At 44.9% G+C, this 21,320-nt stretch overlaps 1 protein-coding gene across 5 annotated transcripts in view; it reads right to left on the reverse strand.

Moving 5' to 3' along the window:
• Positions 1-21,320, reverse strand: part of wdr70 (WD repeat domain 70) — a 190,032-nt gene that overhangs the window by 116,412 nt on the left and 52,300 nt on the right. For all 5 annotated transcript variants that reach the window (XM_080183355.1, XM_080183359.1, XM_080183358.1 and 2 more), the window contains exon 9: positions 2,268-2,344. In XM_080183355.1, the coding sequence (XP_080039481.1) occupies positions 2,268-2,344 (77 nt within the window). The remainder of the gene's footprint in view (positions 1-2,267; positions 2,345-21,320) is intronic.

A 21,320-nucleotide genomic window follows, 5' to 3' on the forward strand; every position in this document is an offset into this window, starting at 1 on the left:
CACTTCGCATTTATCTGGATCAAATTCCATCTGCCATTTCTCCGCCCAATTTTCCAGCCTATCAATATCCTGCTCTAAACTCTGACAATGTTCATCACTATCCGCAACTCAAGCAATCTTTGTGTCGTCCACAAACTTACTAATCAGACCAGCTACATCTTCTTGCAGATCGTCTATATAAATCACAAACAGCAGGGGTCCCAGTACAGAGCCCTGCGGAACACCACTAGTCACAGATCTCCAATCAGAAAAAAGGCTCCTCCGTTGCTATCCTCTCCTCTATGGCCAAGTCAGTTCTGTACCCATCTAGCTAGTCCACCTCTGATCCCATGAGATTTAATCTTTTGCACCAGCCTGCCATGAGGGACCTTGACAAAGCTTTACTAAAATCCATACAGACGACATCCATGGCATTTCTCTCATCAATCATCTTTATCACCTCCTCAAAAAACTCAACCAAGTTTGTGAGGCATGACCTCCCCGGTACAAAACCATGTTGTCTATCACTAATGAGATTATTCAGTTCTAAATAGAACACAGAGCACTACAGCACAAACAGGCTCTTCAGCCCACAAGTTGTGCCGATCATATCCCTACCTACTAGGCCTATCTATAACCCTCAATCCCGTTAAATCCCAAGTACTCATCCAAAAGTCTCTTAAAACACCCCAACGAGTTCCCCTCCAACACCACCGACAACAGCCGATTCCACTCACTCACCACCCTCTGAGTGAAAAACTTACCCCTAACACCTCCTCTGTACCTACTCCCCAGCACCTTAAACCTGTGTCCTCTCGTAGCCACCATTTCAGCCCTGGGAAATAGCCTCTGAGAATCCACCTGATCTATACCTCTCAACATTTTATAAATCTCTATCAGGTCGCCTCTCAATCTTCGTCTCTCCAGGGACAAAAGACATAGCTCCTTCAACCTATCCTCATAAGGAACGCCACCCAATCCAGGCAACATCCTTGTCAATCTCCTCTGCACCCTTTTAATAGCTTCCACATCCTTCTTGTCGGGAGGAACGTATATAGATCCTATCTCTAAGAATCTTCTCCAATAATTCCCCTATCACGGACATCAAGCTCACTGGCCTTTAATTAGGTGGGTTATCCTTGCTACCCTTCTTAAATAACGGGACCACATTTGCTAAACTGCAATCCTCTGGGACCTCACCTGTGTCCAGTGAAGAGACAAAGGTTCCTGTTAGAGGCCCAGAAATTTCATCTCTTGTCTCAGTAACTTAGGACAGATGCCATCTGGCCCTGGGGATTTGTCTACCTTAGTGCCTCCTAAACCACCTCACACTTCCTCCCTTGTAATTGTGATTTGTTCTAAAGGGTCTACACATCCCTCTGAGACACTACCAATGAACGTGTACTTCTCCTTTGTGAATGCCAATGCAAAATATTCATTTAGGATCTCACCTATTTCCTTGGGTTCTAAGCATAATTCCCCTCCCTTGTTCTTGAGAGGTCCAACTCTTTCTCTGGCAACCCTCTTGTTCCTAACATACATATAAAATGCCTTGGGATTCTCCTTAATCCTGTCTGCCGAGGACACTTCGTGAGCCCTTTTTGTCCTTCTAACTCCCTGTTTGAGTTCTTTTCTACTTTCTCTGTATTCCCCCAGTGCTACATCTGTTTTTAGCTGCCTGCACCTTATGTACGCCTCTTTTTTTCTTTTTGATTAGACCCAATGCCCTATTAAATAACTGGTAATTTTAATTCACTGATATTGCAGTCGTACCGACTTATTCTTTTGAATTACGTTCATTTTCCTCTGCTACAAGAGGCAAGTGGATGACTGTACAACTAAAATAATTGAGGCACGAGATAAATCTTAATTTACAGACTCGTGGTGGCAATTGAGGGTAGCCTTATGTTCCTCATATCCAAGAAGAATGTCAAGCTACAGCTACCACTGCTTAGCCTGCAAAAAGCATTGCTGAGCTGGAACTGGCACATATTTTCATGTTTTACACCCCTCCAACAAGCATAGATTTCAAACCCGCAAAAGTATTCCTCTTCTACATCGATTCTGACTTTTTGCTCAAAAAGTCTCAACAAACTTGACTTTTGCAGATGCAATATAGTGTTTATTCTGGTCTTACCACACCCCTTTTTCTAACACCAACATAATGTCGCATATAGCAGTACTTGCAAAGAGAAAAGAAGCTTAAGTTTCTGAATCATGGTCTTTTCTCTTTGCAGTTGCTAAACACCCTGCTGTTTTTCAGAGATTTCATGTTTCCAGATCCTTACCCGTCATTTGAGCAGGTTACGAATTCCTCCTTAATTTTCGGATGCCAGACTCCACTATTCAGCATGGCTGTGTGTCCCTGTGTGAGAACATATCACAACAGGAATGTCTTAAATTTATGATGTTTATCACTTTATCTATTTCTAAACATAATCCCTGACGTAATATTAAACAGGAAAAAGATAATTTTAAGGGAACGAGTGCGCAATTCAGAAAAGGAAAGTGGAAAAATGCTGACAGAGAGAGAAATAAAACAGCAGTCAGGAGCATTTAATAGTATGATTAATAGAGCTCTGGAGAAATATAACACACAAGAAAACAAGAAGAAATAACAAGTAGAACACATCATGCACCAGTAAGTAAGGAAAGCCAAAACTGAGGAGACAGGTACACTAAACACAGCCAAATACAAACAGGAGAAGGCCATTCAGGCCTTCCAACCTGCTCCGCCATTCATTATCATGGCTGATAATCAAAATCAATATCCTGATCCCACCCTTCCCCTGCCATATCCCATGATCCCTTTAGCCCCAAGAGCTATATCTTAATTTCTTCCTGAAATCACACAACGTTTTGATCTCAACTACTTTCTATGGTAGAGAATTCCACACATTCACCACTCCCTGGGTGAAGAAACTTCTCCTCACCTTAGTTCTAAAAGGTTTACCCCTTATCCTCAAATTATGATTTCTACTTCTGGACTCCCCCACCATTGGAAACATATTTTACTGAATCTATCCTGTCTAACCCAGTTAGAATTATATAAGTTTCTATGAGATTCCTCTCTCACTCTTCAAAGTGCTGGGACCTTTGCGGTTTGAAATATATATACATGATTTAGAGGAAAAGGTAACTGGATTAAGAACTGTAAAAGAATTTGTAGCCAAAACTTGTATTAGAATGTGTGTAAAAGAACTGTAGCCGAAACTTGTATTAGAATGTTTTTCTTATTGTAAAAGAATTGTAGCTGAAACTTGTATTAGAATGTTTTTCTTGAAGTAGATTTAGGATGGGTGATGGGATAAGACTAGTATAGTTAATCAGCTCAATGTGTGTGACTTAATGTAATTAAGTATAACTGATATAATCAATGCATGCGATCCAATGAAGATAGTATAGTAATCACTCATTTGTGAATGTAAATAGTAACCACTTGAGAGAACAATGGACACTGCCCAGTTGTCCAACTTGATCTGTGACAGTAGCAAAAGGGAGAATAAAGTCAGCATGTTTTTCTTTACTATTCGGCTTGAGCTAGTTAAACTATGATTGGTAGGTAAGCAGAATGGTCTAGACAAGGGAAAAGGTTTAACCAGCATGGTTTCAAAAAGCAAAGAGAGGTAACAATGAATGACCAATCTCAAGCAAGATAGATAAAGGGTCAACCCAGAAACAATGGTGGCTAAACAAGATTGAATTTTGAAAGAAAGATAAGAGTCTTGAGATATGGGACTGTAAGGTGTATAAAAAGACTGTAAGCAGAATGGTTCAGTGGAATGTTCCGGACATCCCGGCTTTATTCTCTTGTGCTGGAAAATAAAGTCTACTGCTTGGAGGATTACAACTCAGACTCTCTGTTTCAATCGGGTTAAATAAGTTGTCGTCTTGGGGAACCACGACAAAATTGGCGCTGACGAGCAGGGTTGGTGCGAGATCACCCAGAAAATAGCATCTGGAAGGAGTGGTGGAGGCGGTGGTCCGACCGGGGCTGGACATCCCAAAGCCGGCATTCTGACAGCAAGGTAAGCAGACTTATATTGCATGTAAATCCTTGTTGTCAGAAAAGGGGTCTCGAGGCCCGGCGCACCCGGCTCTCTGCTGGTCCTGGATCTCCCCAACCCAAAAGATATCCTGCATAGGTAAAACTAAATTGGGTAAAACACTTTGAGAGACTGAGTCTGATCTGAAGGGTAGAGTTTTGCATGCAAAGCGCGCTGCGAATACTGTATTGTCTGTGAATGGGTAAAAAGTGAGACGAAAAAAAAACCGAACGCTAATTGATGCAACTAGGTTAGTCAAGCGGTTTGGAGCGGGATTCCAGGTTATGACTTGCCCAAGGAGAGTAAGTGTAGGAAAGCCTGCCAGTCCGAACCTACCCAGGACCTCGGGTAAAGGACGTCAACCGAGAGGGAGAGAGGTCTGTGAGAGATTACTCTCTTACCTAGTACAGTAGTCAAAACTATAGGGGTGGGAAGCGGAGCTAAGGGGAGGGGGCGAGCAGTTAGAGTAAAGGAAGTGAAAGACCAATTTGAACAGACTAGTCTGAGACAGCAGCGTGGAGAACAGAAATAAAAGGGAGATTCGGAACACATTCAGGGTAATAACTAACGACTTGGGGAAACTACACTAACAGAGTCTCCAAGTGGTGAAGCAGGCACACTCATTTAAAGGGGAAGGACAGTTAGGAGATTGAAAGGGGAACAAAAACAGAAGAGACACTGGATTGGAAGAAGATTACATATATAACTAATTTGGATGAGGTAAAAAGTGAGTGGCCATATGTAAACTGGGAAGGAATAGCAGACAGGAATTGGATAAACAAAATAAAATTAGAAACCTTAGGAAAACTAGTAAAGGGATCTGACCGGTATAGGGTTTTTATACACATAGACGAGCAAGTGAAAACCTACTACCCTTTAGCCAGGGAAAGAAAGATAGTGCCAGGGAAGGGTGCCACGGGGAAGTGGATATCGGGACCCCGGTTAGAGTTACAGATACTGGCAGGGGAAACACAAGGAGAAAGTGAACAGGGGACTGAGCACGGAAAGGTAATACACCGGGTGATAATAACTATAATACCAAACTGACGAATTAAGCAATAAAAATTACAGCAGTGATTCGAGAATACAGATAATGGCAAGTAAGGCTAAAACACCAGTGGAGATACTCGGGGATAAGTTCCCAGCCCTTAGAGGAGATATAGCACATATTTCTAAAAAGTGGGCTAAAAGAACAAGAAAGACAAACACACAGTGGCCGGAAGAAGGCACGTGGTGCATAGAGAGGTGTAAGGATCAGAAGGGAATGTTGAAGAACTACAAATTTAAGGATAAGTTGAGAAAAAGGAAGGAGAAGCGAGAAAAAGAGCTAGAAATATTAACACTGTTTGAAGAAGAAGGGAGAGAAAGGAGGAGGGCATGGGGGAAAGATAGGATGCAAATGCCAGTACAATTTCAGGACAAAACAGAATTAGAAGATCCAAACGTAGCCCCGCCCCCATACTTAGAGGAGCAGAGCCCTATGGGGCTGTATCCAGTTATAACAGGCACAATGAATTTTGAGGGAGAATGTGACATAAAGCAGATGACAAAGGAGGAATGGGCACAAAGGGAGGAAGAAAGGAGACAAGGTATTGAGGAAGAGACTAGGAGAGCAGAAGGGAATTTGGACGGGCTGATCCAAAAGAGAAGGCAGTTGGAGGCAGAAGTAAACTTGGTAGACCTTTTGGAATGGGCAAAAAAGGTAATGGAAAGGGAAGAGGATAAGGAACAAGAAGGGGAAGGGAAGAATGCTAGAAAAAAATGTGAGCGGAGAACGGGAGATAATTCCCACGAATATGAAAATGAGACACCACAGAAAAAAGCAGAAGGAAAGGGAGTTGGAATGAAGAAAGAGGAAAGAAAGAAAGAAAGAGACGTAGAGGAAAAGTGCTGGGAAACACAGAAGTGGGGGGACAGACGAAAATATGGGGGAGCATGGACATGGAAATTTCCAGAGAGAGAAAAGACAGAGGAAGGAATGGAAGGAGAGGCAGAAGATAGTAGCGAAGAAGGGGAGAGACAGTTAGTGGTAGGGGGACGAAGAAAATCAATGCGAAAAAGACAGCAGCCTGTAAAATATCCAGCTGAGGATCGAAGAGAGAAAGGGGTGATCCCGGTGATTCTGAAGGGTGGCAGACTACAACATATCCCTTGGTCAGGTCAGGACTTGCCTAATTTGATCAGTGAATTACCCAATATTTTGGACGGAGCTGGAAGGTGGATTGGACAGCTGGAGGCTGGAATGATGGGAAAAAGGATGGTGCTGAGTGACATCAAAGCCCTCCTGACAAAAGTGCTGGGAATGAGCCAAATGGCTGAGGTGATGAGACTTGCAGGCATCCCGACCGCAGCATATGACCCAGATGTGGATGGAACACTAATGGACCCATACCGCCACGACATTTGGCAGGCATTACGGGATATGTACCCCAATCGGATGGATATAAAAACCCTGAGAGGGGAGCCATTGGGTGAGGAAGAGAATGCGGCTATGTATGTGGAAAATTAATTGAGAAGGTGGAGAAGGGACACGGAGAGGGACATTCTAACAGACCCACTAACCAACTCCCTGTTCCGAGCTGCAATTCTAGAAGGCTTGCCAGTTTCAGCTAAGGCAAGACTGGAAGAAGTGGTGGGCCTGAACTCAAAAAGCTACCGAGAATTTGTGGATTATGTTGCCCATGCAGTGGAGAGACACCGCAGGGAGGAAAAAATGCAGACAAACAGCTGAAGGAGATACAACGTAAACTCCTTCAAGCACAACTGGAAGAAATCAAAAGTAAGGAAAAGCTAAAAGCAAAAGAAGATCTCGCACCCAAGAAAATAGCACCGATGATGGTGAACCAAAAAACAGAGGAAATACCTGCACCAATGCTAGGGAGGAACGGAGATGGAGGCCAGCCCATCATAACCTACAACATTTCTGCCTTCCCGCTGTCCATGAACCCAGGAGGCTATGGCCTAAATTATCAAAACCCTTACACCCCACAAAATCAGACTGACTGGAATAGAAATGGGAAAGGACAGGGAAGTGGTAAGCCACCCTATCAGAATCAGAGAGGACAGGGACAGGGAAATCATCAGACTCTAAGGCAGGGACCACTGCCTGGCCCTTCAGGTGTATGCTGGGGGTGCGGGGAGGCAGGACATATAAAAAGAAATTGCCCATGGAGCCCCCACAGGCAGGGAGAAAACCAGCAGCAGACAGGCCAACAAATGACACAAATACCGTTGAATAACACCCCGATGTTTCAGGGATCTGTGAATTATCAGAGTTCCCTATAGGGGGGCCCAGAGAACCCCGAAATGGTAGGACAGTACGTACAAATAACAGATACAGCAGATCAAGAACCTATAATTAGTGTTAGAGTAGGAGGGGTTGAGGTCCCCATGATGATAGACACCGGCGCCACGTGTACGTGCATACAAGCAAAATATGCGGATCACCTACCATTATCAAACCAGTTTGTAAAAACTGTGGGGTTCTCGGGGAAAGTAACGTTAACTCAGATGACGACGCCGGTGCCTGTTACCATTGGAAACAAAACTACCTATGTACCCGTATTAGTGTGTGATAAAACGCCATTAAATTTGCTGGGAAGGGATGCAATCCTAGGTCTAGGACTGAAGTGAGAATGCACAGAACAAGGAATTGATTTGACAGGAATGTATCCACTTGGAATACCAGGAAAGGAAGGGGTTAATGTGTATTGTGTAATGTGTAATGGGAGATATAGAGGAGCAAGTTAAAAAGCAGGTATGGGAAGTTTGGGGAAAGCTTATAGACACTTGGGTTCCACAAGCCAAGTGGCCAAGAACGGAATTGCACAGTACAATAATATTTGATGAAGAACAGAAACCTGAGATACAGGAGAAGTGGGGAAAGGAGGCAGGACAAGAACAGGAAATAAAGTCAGGAAGTATTTTAATTGGACCAGAGGGAGTGGCCCTCACGGTTGTTAGGGATGAATGGGTTAACAAATGGTTCTCTGTATCTGGGGCGGAGCCACATGTTACATTAAAAGTGAATCCGGGATACAGATCAAAAGACCTAGGACCAATGGTGCTGAGAGCACAGGAATTAGAATTTGTTCAGACAGACAATGTGGATATTTGGATATCCACTAATGGACAAATGATAAAAATAATCTTGGATGTTAAGATGCTCGGGAAACCAAAACAGGTAAAAATAGAGGCAGAAACTGAGGAGCGAGAGCAGGAGTGGAGAGAAGGCTTAGAAAGAGATTTGAATTCCCTCCCACAGGAGCTGTGGTCCAGACAGGACACTGATGTGGGAAGGGTCAAAAACGCTAATCCAGTGGAGGTCAGATTAAAGACAGGACGACAGGGACCTTATAGGCCACAATATCCGATTAAGGCAGAAGCAATTGAAGGAAATAGAGGAACAATCAGGGGACTGATAGAAGCAGGGGTATTAAAGGAAACCTGGAGCAGGTGCAATACACCACTACTACCAGTGAAAAAGGCGGATGGGGAAAAATGGAGACTGGTGCATGACCTGAGGGCAGTTAACGAGGTAGTGGAAGATATGCCAGTAGGGGTTCCAAACCCTTACACCCTGTTGACTAATATACCACCTGAAAGTAGATGGTTTACTGTAGTAGACCTATGTTCAGCATTTTTTAGCGTGCCGTTAGCTCAAGCAAGCCAGTATCTCTTTGCATTTACGTTTGAAGGGAAACAATACACATACAATAGGATGCCCCAAGGATTTAAGCATTCACCGCATGTATTCAATCAGGTGTTGAGAGCAAATTTAGAGGGGATACAGTTGGAAGGAACATTGATACAATATGTGGATGATTTATTATTATGCACAGAAACAAGAGAACAATGCAGGAAGGATAGTCTAAAACTATTAGAAAGACTAGCGGAAGGGGGACATAAAGTATCCAGGAAAAAGCTGCAGCTGTGCCAGAAAAAGGTAGAATATCTTGGAAGGGAAATATCAGCAGGGCAAAAGAGGATAGCTTTACAGCAGATAGAAGCGGTATTAGAAGTTCCAAAACCACAGACAGTGGGGCAGATGATGACATTCTTGGGAATGACAGGATTCAGTTCAGAATGGGTAGAGAGCTATGCAGAAAAAACACAGGCACTACGAAAGATAATGAAGGAGGCAGGATGTGAAGAATTAAAAGCCAAACTAAGATGGGACAGGGACGCCTCGGAAGCATTTGAGAACATAAAGAAAGAAATGGCGCAGGCACCAGCATTGGCTTTACCTGCATATGACAGACCCTTTGACTTATTTGTGAGCAACAGAAAAGCAGGATTTGCTACAGCAGTGTTAACGCAGGAGAGTTGTAAGGGCAGACGGAGGCAGGCTGTAGCATACCATAGTACCAAGCTAGACGACGTAGTGTTGGGATATCCTCCTTGCTATCAAGGCCTGGTAGCAGCTTGGTGGGCATACGAAAAGGCAGCCACAGTCACAATGGGGTATCCGATAAACGTACATGTATACCATAAGGTAGTTGAATTGATTGAACAAGGGAGATTTGTCCTGACGCCGGCTAGAATTCATCACTTTCAAATGTTGACCACATTCCCCGACATTACGATAGTAAAGTGTAATAGGGTCAACCCAGCTGATTATATGCCATTACCACATGAGGGAGAGGAGCATGAGTGTGTAAGAGAGACAAGAACGTTTATGAGACTGAGGAAGGACCTGAAGGCAGATAAGTTGGACACAGAAGGAAAAAGAACGCTGTATGTTGATGGCTCGTGCTATAGGGATCATGTAGGAAATCACGCAGGTTACGCCATAGTTGAGCAAAAGGGGGAAACATTTGAAGTGATAGAGGCGGAAGGATGTGAGCAGCCTTGCTCAGCCCAGTTAGCAGAACTTAAAGCATTGACCAGAGCATGTGAGCTAGCAAACGGGGAAGCAGTAGAGATTTATACTGATTCAGCTTATGCACATGGGGTCTGCCACTTATTTGGAGCAATATGGAGACAGAGGGGATTTATGAAAAGTGGAGGACCACCAATACAGCACGAAGGTCAAATCAGAACATTAATACGGGCCATGATGAGTCCGAGGGAATTAGCCATAATTAAGTGTCAGGCGCATAAAAAGGGAACGGATAGCATCACACAGGGAAACGCCAAAGCCGACAAGGCAGCTAAAGAAGCATCAGGATGCATTGAAACTACGATAGCCCCAGTAGAAATAGCAAGACTGCACCCAGGGCCAGGTGTGGGGAATATCGAACCCCAAATTACATTAGAAGATGTGGCACAAGTACAGGAGGAAGCCCCTGTAGCTGAAAAGACAATGTGGAAAGATAGGGGAGCACTACAGGGACAACATGACAAAATATGGAGAAATGGGGAGGGATTGATCATAGCACCCACACCACTACTAACCATACTAATCAGCGAAGCACATGGGGTTGATCACTGCGCAAGAGGAGAGGTGGCTAGGAAGATCAAACAAGAAGGATTTTGGTCACCATACTTGCAAAACTCAATTGACTACATACTAAGTCAGTGTGAGGTGTGTGCTCAGAATAATATCAGAAAGGGCATTACTGCCCCAATAGGGCACATACCCATTCCCGAAGGACCATTTAAACACCTATGCATGGACTATGTGGATATGGGAAAGGTGGTAAGAGGGAAAAGATACATGCTAGTGATTATTGACAGATTCAGCAGATGGATAGAAGCAACGCCATCCAAAGATCAAGGATCTGGAACGGTGATTAACTTCCTGTCAAAAGAAATTATCCCAAGATTTGGCATACCCATGCAATTAAGTTCAGACAATGGATCTGCTTTTATCGGAAGGGCACTGAGAGAGACTCTCTCAGCACTCCGAATAAAGCAGAAGTTTGGATGTGTGTATCATCCTCAGTCCCAAGGAATGGTGGAGAGAGCAAATGGGACCCTTAAGGCCAAAATAAGCAAAATTTGCAGTGAAACAGGGAAAAACTGGATAGATGCTTTGCCATTGGCTCTAATGCAATACAGGAGTCAGGAAAACAGAATTACGCATTTAAGCCCACATGAAATGATGACAGGAAGAGTAATGCCAGTACCAAAGATTAGGGGATCAGGGGGCCCCACACTGGAGTGCTTAGATCAGGACACAAGGGAGTATATACAACTGTTATACATAGAACTATATTTGAGCAGGAAAAAGCCAAGGAGGAGGAGAGTCCCGCAGCAGAACACCAGATCAAGCCTGGAGATCGTGTATACATCAGAAAGTTTTGGAGGCGTTGGAACGAACCAAGAAGAGAAGGACCGTTTGAAGTCACCAAAGTTTCTCCCACGGCTCTGCAAGTAGAAGGCAGTACACTGTGGTATCACTTAAATCATTGCACCAGAACGGTACCAGGAGCAGGGGAGGATAGGGAGGTCGAAGACATTGATCATCTGGATAGGAGCAGCAGTGAGGAGGAGGGAGAACTACAAGGGGAGGGTCTTAGGGAACAGGAACAGAACCAAATCAGAAAAGAAGGTGAGGAGGATGGTGAAAATGATTCTATGCATGAGCTGGCTGATGATGCAAATGTCCAGCCTGGGCTCATTAGCCAAGGTACAAAGGGAGGTGAGGAAGAGGCAGGGGCCTCTTTCCCCACCTGGGATTTGGAAACCATTTCCCTCCAGGACTTTCTTAACTCATGATAAAGGAAGACGGGATATAGAGGATGCGCGGTTAAAGGATAGGGGAGGCAAGGCATCATTAGGGCTGAAGATGCAGGGACCCTTGAATAAGATACTAAAAGAGGTGAGAAGTAAAATACATAGGGAAGGTAATTTATCAAGATGGATAAAAAATAAACGATCAGTAAACACGGATACTATTTGGGAAAAAGCACAGAGAAACAAGTGGTGGAAGTGGGCTGAGTATACAGGTCAGAAGAACAATGATGGGAAAGAGTGTGTGGTATGCGCATCAGAGAGACCCCGCATGCAAGTAATTGACATACCGTGGGGATCAGGGGAGTGTAGGGCTTGGCAACAAAACTGGAAAAAAAAACTGCTGGGGAACATATGCAACGCACCCATGCACCCAAACTGTAGGGAATCAGACAGTTACTGTACACATGATAAACTGTATGGGAACCTCATGCAGTGATCTTTGTAAGGGGAAAATGCCAGTGTGCCAATACCACTGCATTTTATATGCCAGAGTAGGGAATAGCACATATAATGTAGCTTCAAGGTGCCCAAAGTGGCCACGAATAACGATGGATGAGACCCCTGAACAGTGGAGGATAGACCCTGATTTACAGATCCAAGACTGCTACTGGAGAGAGGATAGTAAGGGAACCGAGCTAGGGGAGTATGCAGGGAGATGTGAAAGGATATGGGATGTGACTGATATTCGCAGTTTGTATATCCCACAGAAAAGGGGGACCCCACCTCCTCCGTGGGTGTTGGATGTACAGATAAAGCAGTTGGCTGATCTCTGGTGGCTATGTGGCCCAGAGAAAGGGTTGTTGGCACGATTACCGCCAAACTGGATGGGATTGTGTGCCCGAGTCATGCTGGCCCAAAGTACTGTGATATTGCCAGTAGAAAATAAAGTAAAATCCCGAAAGGTTAAAAGAGCATACACCCCTAATCCCGAGGTAGAATTGGACGCAATTGGACAGCCCCGAGGCATTCCTAATGAATTTAAAGCTAGGAACGAGATAGCCGCTGGATTTGATAAAGTTGATAAAGGAGGGTAGGAGAAGCTATGAGGCTGGGCTAGCACTTAATATAAAAAAGAATAGCAAGAGTTTTTATAAATATATAAAAAGGATGAGGCTGGCTAGGGTGAACGTTGGTCCTTTAGAGGATGAGAAAGGGGAGCTAGTGGTAGGGGATGGGGATATGGCTAAGGTCTTGAATAACTTTTTTGTTTCTGTCTTCACGGAGGAGGACGTGAATAATTTGCCGGGTGTTAGAGATGGAAAGGTGGTAGGAATGGAGGGTCTTAATGACATTACTGTTACTAGAGAGGTGGTGCTCGACAGACTGGAGGGGCTGATTGTGGACAAGTCCCCAGGACCGGATGGAATGCATCCGAGGGTTCTGAAAGAAATGGCGGAGGTTATAGTGGATGCCTTGGTGGTTATTTTCCAGACGTCGCTGGATTCTGGGGAAGTGCCGGAAGATTGGAAAACGGCTAATGTTACGCCGTTGTTTAAGAAGGGTGCCAGACAAAAGGCGGGGAATTATAGGCCGGTTAGTTTAACGTCTGTGGTAGGTAAAATGTTAGAATCCGTCATTAAGGAGGAAATTGCGAGGCATCTTGAAGGGAATTGCTTGATAGGGCGGACGCAACACGGTTTCATTAAAGGGAAGTCGTGTCTGACAAATTTACTGGAGTTCTATGAGGATGTGTCTAGGGCAGTGGATAGAGGAGAGCCGGTGGATGTGGTCTTTCTGGATTTTCAGAAGGCGTTTGACAAGGTACCTCACAAGAGGTTATTGCAGAAGGTCAGGGGACATGGAGTTGGGGGTAGGGTGTTAGCGTGGATAGAGGATTGGTTGTCAAATAGGAGGCAGAGAGTGGGGGTCAATGGGTGCTGTTCGGATTGGCGGTTGGTGACTAGTGGGGTGCCCCAGGGGTCGGTGCTGGGGCCTCAGCTATTTACCATTTATATAGATGATCTGGAGGAGGGAACCGAGTGCAGGGTGTCAAAATTTGCTGATGACACCAAGATTGGGGGAAAGGCAAATTGTGCGGAGGGTGTGGAGAGTCTGCAGAAGGATCTAGATAGGCTGGGCGAATGGGCCAGGAAATGGCAAATGGAATTTAATGTTGGCAAGTGTGAGGTGGTCCACTTTGGTAGGAAGAATGGTAGGAAGGACTATTACTTACGTGGCGAAAAACTGCAGCAGGCGACGGTGCAGAGGGACCTCGGGGTCCTTGTGCATGAGTCGCAAAAACCCAGCTTGCAGGTGCAGCAGGTGGTCAGGAAGGCGAATGGGATGCTGGCCTTCATAGCGAGGGGGATTGAATATAAAAGTAGGGAGGTCTTGCTGCAGCTGTATAGGGCATTGGTGAGGCCGCAGCTGGAGTACTGTGTGCAGTTTTGGGCGCCGCACCTGCGCAAGGATATTTTGGCCCTGGAGGGAGTGCAGAGGAGGTTTACTAGGCTGATACCAGAGTTGAGGGGATTGAGCTATGAGGAGAGGCTGAATAAACTAGGCTTGTACTCGTTAGAGTTTAGAAGAATGAGGGGAGATCTCATTGAGACGTATAAGATGATGAATGGGATGGATAGGATAGAGGTGGAGAGACTCTTCCCGCTCAAAAAAGACAGTAGGACTAGGGGGCACAGCCTCAAGATAAAGGGGAGGCGGTTTAGAACGGAGTTGAGGAGGAACTTCTTCACTCAAAGGGTGGTGAATCTCTGGAATTCTCTGCCCGTTGAAGTGGTGGAGGCTGCCTCGCTAAATATTTTTAAGAAGCGGGTTGATGGGTTCTTGATAAGAGAGGGGATTAAGGGTTATGGGGAGAGGGCGGGAAAGTGGAACTGAGCCACAACAGATCAGCCATGATCTTATTGAATGGCGGGGCAGGCTCGAAGGGCTAGATGGCCTACTCCTGCTCCTATTTCTTATGTTCTTATGTTCTTATGTTGAATCTATTTTGGTTTGGACTACACCCAACAAAAATACTGAATGGATTAATTATATCTATTATAATCAACAAAGGTTTATTAATTATACAAATGATGCCCTTGAGGCATTGGGTGAACAATTGGATGCGACCAGCGAGATGGCCTGGCAGAATCGACAGGCATTAGATTGGCTTCTGGCAGAAAAAGGAGGAGTATGTGTCATGTTTGGGGACCAGTGCTGCACATTTATCCCTAATAACACTAACTCAGAGGGATCATTCACACAGGCCATGACTAAGCTGAAAAATCGCAGGAGGGAGGTGAAGGAGAATGCTGGGTTTGGGTATGAAGTGTGGAATTGGCTGGACAGTATGTTAGGAAGATGGGGGGCTTGGTTTGTTAAAGCTGGAGTTGTAGTGGTCATGACAATAATCATCCTGGGATTAATATTTTGCTGTTTTTTACCTGTCCTGAGATCCCTCCTTGCCAGACAGGCAGTGCGACAGATGGTGACACAAGTAACAAGCAACCCACTTTCACGAGGAGAAACGAAGGAATGGGGAGACATTGAACTGCCCCCGCTGGATGAATTCACAATGACCCTGGTCGAAATTGAAACTTGTCATTCTGTAAAATAGCTACGATATTGGAAGATAGCCTTATGACAATAATAACACCTTGCTGATACCTATTGAGACCAAGAAACTTAGTCTGTACACAGTGATCAGTCTTTTTCCCTTCCCTAGACAAGAGTGGGAAGGTTTTTGGCTGATAACTGTTAGCAGCAGGCAATCTGGGGGAGCAACCTAAGAATCAGGACTTTGATAGACAGGCCATGATAAAGTTAGAATAGGGACATTGATCCCTGACCAAAATATTTGGCTCCCCCACATTGCTTGTAAGTATGATAAAAATATGTGTATGTGAACAGGATCAAGCAAAGGGACTACCTAAGCTAGCTTTTGGGAATTGGGATGAGACTAGAAGATAGTCTCAAAGGGGGGATATGTAAAAGAATTTGAAGCCAAAACTTGTATTAGAATGTGTGTAAAAGAACTGTAGCCGAAACTTGTATTAGAATGTTTTTCTTATTGTAAAAGAATTGTAGCTGAAACTTGTATTAGAATGTTTTTCTTATTGTAAAAGAATTGTAGCTGAAACTTGTATTAGAATGTTTTTCTTGAAGTAGATTTAGGATGGGTGATGGGATAAGACTAGTATAGTTAATCAGCTCAATGTGTGTGACTTAATGTAATTAAGTATAACTGATATAATCAATGCATGCGATCCAATGAAGATAGTATAGTAATCACTCATTTGTGAATGTAAATAGTAACCACTTGAGAGAACAATGGACACTGCCCAGTTGTCCAACTTGATCTGTGACAGTAGCAAAAGAGAGAATAAAGTCAGCATGTTTTTCTTTACTATTCGGCTTGAGCTAGTTAAACTATGATTGGTAGGTAAGCAGAATGGTCTAGACAAGGGAAAAGGTTTAACCAGCATGGTTTCAAAAAGCAAAGAGAGGTAACAATGAATGACCAATCTCAAGCAAGATAGATAAAGGGTCAACCCAGAAACAATGGTGGCTAAACAAGATTGAATTTTGAAAGAAAGATAAGAGTCTTGAGATATGGGACTGTAAGGTGTATAAAAAGACTGTAAGCAGAATGGTTCAGTGGAATGTTACGGACATCCCGGCTTTATTCTCATGTGCTGGAAAATAAAGTCTACTGCTTGGAGGATTACAACTCAGACTCTCTGTTTCAATCGGGTTAAATAAGTTGTCGTCTTGGGGAACCACGACAGAACATAAGAACATAAGAAATAGGAGCAGGAGTAGGCCATCTAGCCCTTCGAGCCTGCCCCGCCATTCAATAAGATCATGGCTGATCTGTCGCTGCTCAGTTCCACTTTCCCGCCCTCTCCCCATAACCCTTAATCCCCTCTCTTATCAAAAACCCATCAACCCGCTTCTTAAAAATATTTAGCGAGGTAGCCTCCACCACTTCAACGGGCAGAGAATTCCAGAGATTCACCACCCTTTGAGTGAAGAAGTTCTTCCTCAACTCCGTTCTAAACCGCCCCCCCTTTATCTTGAGGCTGTGCCCCCTAGTCCTACTGTCTTTTTTGAGCGGGAAGAGTCTTTCCACCTCTATCCTATCCATCCCATTCATCATCTTATACGTCTCAATGAGATCTCCCCTCATTCTTCTAAACTCTAACAAGTACAAGCCCAGTTTATTCAGCCTCTCCTCATAGCTCAACCCCCTCAACTCCGGTATCAGCCTAGTAAACCTCCTCTGCACTCCCTCCAAGGCCAAAATATCTTTGCGCAGGTGCGGTGCCCAAAACTGCACACAGTACTCCAGCTGCAGCCTCACCAATGCCCTATACAGCTGCAGCAAGACCTCCCTACTTTTATATTCAATCCCCTTCGCTATGAAGGCCAGCATCCCATTCGCCTTCCTAACCACCTGCTGCACCTGCAAGCTGGGTTTTTGCGACTCATGCACAAGGACCCCGAGGTCCCTCTGCACCGTCGCCTGCTGCAGTTTTTCGCCCCGTAAGTAATAGTCCTTCCTACCATTCTTCCTACCACAGTGGACCACCTCGCACTTACCAACATTAAATTCCATTTGCCATTTCCTGGCCCATTCGCCCAGCCTATCTAGATCCTTCTGTAGACTCTCCACACCCTCCGCACAATTTGCCGTTCCCCCAATCTTGGTGTCATCAGCAAATTTCGACACCCTACACTCGGTTCCCTCCTCCAGATCATCTATATAAATGGTAAAAAGCTGAGGCCCCAGCACCGACCCCTGGGGCACTCCACTAGTCACCATCCGCCAATCCGAATAGCACCCGTTGACCCCAACTCTCTGCCTCCTATTTGACAACCAATCCTCTATCCACGCTAACACCCTACCCCCAACTCCATGTCCCTCGACCTTCTGCAATAACCTCTTGTGAGGCACTTTGTCAAACGCCTTCTGAAAATCTAGAAAGACCACATCCACCGGCTCTCCTCTATCCACCGCCCTAGACACATCCTCATAGAGCTCCAGTAAATTTGTCAGACACGACTTCCCTTTAATGAAACCGTGCTGCGTCTGCTCTATCAAGCAATTCCCTTCAAGATGCCTCGCAATTTCCTCCTTAATGACAGATTCTAACATTTTACCTACCACAGACGTTAAACTAACCGGCCTATAATTAGTAAGTTTGTGGACAACACAAAGGTTGGTGGATTTGCAGATAGTGACGAGGACCAGAGGATACTGCAGGAGACTTGGGCAGAGAGATGGCAGATGGAGTTTAATCCAGGCAAATGTGAGGTTATGCATTTAGGAATACGGATGGGAAGTATACAGTAAATGGCAGAACCCTTAAGACTACTGATAGGCAGAAGGATCTGAGTGTACAGGTACACAGGTCACTGAAAGTGGCAATGCAGGTGCGGAAGGTAGTCAAGGAGGCATATGGCACGCTTGTCTTTATCCGCCAGGGCACTGAGTTTAAAAATTGGCAAGTTATGTTGCAGCTTTATAGAACCTGAGTTAGGCTGCACTTGGAATATCGTGTTCAATTCTGATCGCCACATTACTAGAAGGATGTGGAGACTTTGGAGAGGGTACAGAGAAGAATAACCAGGATGTTGCCTGATAAGAGGGCATTAGCTATGAGGAGGGGTTGGAGAAACTTGGTTTGTTCTCACTGGAACCACGAGGTTGAGGGGTGACCTGATGGAAGTCTACAAGATTATGAGGGGCATGGACAGAGTGGACAGTCAGAAGCTTTTTGCGAGGGTGGAAGAGTCAATCACTAATGGGTTGAGGTTTAAAGTGCAAGGAGCAAGGTTTAGAGGAGATGTACGAGGCAGAGTTTTTACACAGTGAGTAGTGGGCGCCTGGAACTCATTGCAGGGGAGGTAGTGGAAGCAAATTTGGTAGTGACTTTTAAGGGACGTCTTCACAAATACATGAATAGGATGGAAATTGAGGGATGATGTCCCCAGAGGGTAGAAGGTTTTAGTCAAGTCAGGCAACATGGTTGGTGCAGGCTTGGAAGGTCTGATCCTGTGCTGTAATTTTCTTTGTTGTTCTAAACTCCAGTGAATATAATCCTAACCGACTTAGTCTCTCCTCATCTAAGAACATAAGAACATAAGAAATAGGAGCAGGAGTAGGCCAACTACCCTCCGAGCCTGCCCCGCCATCCAATAAGATCATGGCTGATCTGTCGTGGCTCAGTTCCACATTCCCGCCCTCTCCCCATAACCCTTAATCCCCTCTCTCATTAAAAACCCATCAACCCGCGTCTTAAAAATATTTAGCGAGGCAGCCTCCACCACTTCAACGGGCAGAGAATTCCAGAGATTCACCACCCTTTGAGTGAAGAAGTTCCTCCTCAACTCTGTTCTAAACCACGCCCCCCCCCCCTTTATCTTGAGGCTATGCCCCCTAGTCCTACTATCCTTTCTGAGCGGGAAGAGTCTCTCCACCTCTATCCTATCTATCCTATTCATCATCTTATACGTCTCAATGAGATCTCCCCTCATTCTTCTAAACTCTAACGAGTACAAGCCTAATCTATTCAGCCTCTCCTCATAGCTCAACCCCCTCAACACCGGCATCAGCCTAGTAAACCTCCTCTGCACTCCCTCCAAGGCCAAAATATCCTTGCGTAAGTACGGCGCCCATATGACAGACCTGCCATCCCAGGAATCAGCCTGGTAATCCTTCGCTGCACTCCCTCTATAACAAGGATATCTTCAGATATGGACATTAAAACTGCACTCAATACTCCAGTTGTGGCCTCACCAACACCCTATAAAATTTACAGTACAACATCCCAATACGCCAATCCTCTCGCTCTGAAGGTCAACATACCATTTACCTTCCTTACTGCCTGCTGTACCTGCGTGCTTACTTTCAGCAACTGATGCATGAGGACTCCAAGGTCTCGCTGAGTATCCCCCCTCTCAATTTAAAACCATTCAAGTAATAATCTGTCTTTCTATTATTGCTACCCAAGTGGATAGTGGATGCTGTCGGGATAGTTTCCTTGAACAGTATGTTACGGAACCTACGAGGGAGCGAGTTATCTTAGATCTGGTACGGTGTAACGAAGCAGGTAGAATTAGGGATCTTCTTGGGACGAGTGACCATAGTATGGTTGAATTTCTGATGCAGATGGAGGGTGACAAAGTAGTGCCCCAAACCAGTGTCCTCTGTTTGAACAGAGGGGAGTATGATAAGATGACGTCGGAATTGGCTAATGTAGATTGGGGGCACAGATTAGTTGGTAGGACAGCTGAGGGACAGTGGAGGATTTTTAAGGAGATCTTTTTCGGTACTCAGCAGAAATATATTCCGATGATAAAGAAGGACTGTAAGAGAAGGGATAACCAGCCGTGGTTATCGAAGGAAATAAAGGAGAGTATTAAATTAAAAGCTGATGCGTACAGAGCGGCTAAAAATAATGGGGAATTAGATTGGGAAAGGTTTAAAAAACAAGAAAGAATGACTAAGAAAGCGATAAATAAAGGAAAGATGGAGTGTGAAGCTAAACTAGCTCTAAATATAAAAAACGACAGTAAAAGTTTTTACAAATATATAAAGAGGAGGCTGCCTAGAGTGAATGTTGAACCCTTGGAGTACGAGAGGGGGGATTTAATGGTGGATTACGAGGAAATGGCTGAGACTTTAACAAAGTTTTTTGCGTCGGTCTTCATGGAGGAGGACACAAACAGCTTACCGAATATTAAAGACAGAGGTATGGTAGGAGATGAGGTCCCTAACACAATTACTGTTAACAATTACTGTTAATGGTCGGCGCAACATTGTGGGCCGAAGGGCCTGTTCCGCGCTGTAATGTTCTATGTTCTATGAGAGAGGTAGTGCTTGGGAGACTAACGGGACTGAAGGTAAACAAGTCCCCAGGACCGGATGAATGCATCCCAGGGTTCTGAAAGAAATGGCAGAAGAATGGACATGGTTGACATGGACTTCAGCAAGGCGTTTGATAATGTCCACTGTGCAAGACTTCTTGAGAAGGTGAGAGGGCATGGGATCCAAGGGCCTTTGGCCTTGTGGATCCAGAACTGGCTTGCCTGCAGAATGCAGAGAATGGTTGTGGATGAGTCTTTTTCTGCATGGAGGTCGGTCACCAGTGGAGTGCCCCAGGGATCTGTTCTAGGACCCTTGCTGTTTGTCATTTTCATAAATGACCTGGATGAGGAAGTGGCGGAATGGGTAAGTAAGTTCGCCGACGATACGAAGGTTGGTGGTGTTGTGGATAGTCTGGAGGGATGTCAAAAGTTGCAGCGTGACATAGATAGGATGCAAGATTGGGCGGAGAAGTGGCAGATGGAGTTCAACATGGATAAATGTGTAGTGGTCCATTTTGGCAGGACCAATGGGATGCAGGAGTACAATATCAAGGGTAGGAGTCTTAGCTGGGTTGAAGAGCAGAAGGATCTTGGGGTCCGGGTCCATAGGACTCTTAAATCGGCCTCGCAGGTGGAGGATGTGGTCAAGAAGGCGTATGGTGTGCTGGCCTTCTTTAATCGAGGGATTGAGTTTAGGAGTCGGGAGGTAATGCTGCAACTTTATAAGACCCTTGTCAGACCCCACTTGGAGTACTGTGTGCAGTTCTGGTCGCCTCACTACAGGAAGGATGTGGAAGCTATTGA

The sequence above is a fragment of the Carcharhinus amblyrhynchos genome, unplaced genomic scaffold, assembly GCF_965287045.1.
Source record: "Carcharhinus amblyrhynchos unplaced genomic scaffold, sCarAmb.v2.hapA chromosome_265, whole genome shotgun sequence".
Taxonomy (NCBI): domain Eukaryota; kingdom Metazoa; phylum Chordata; class Chondrichthyes; order Carcharhiniformes; family Carcharhinidae; genus Carcharhinus; species Carcharhinus amblyrhynchos.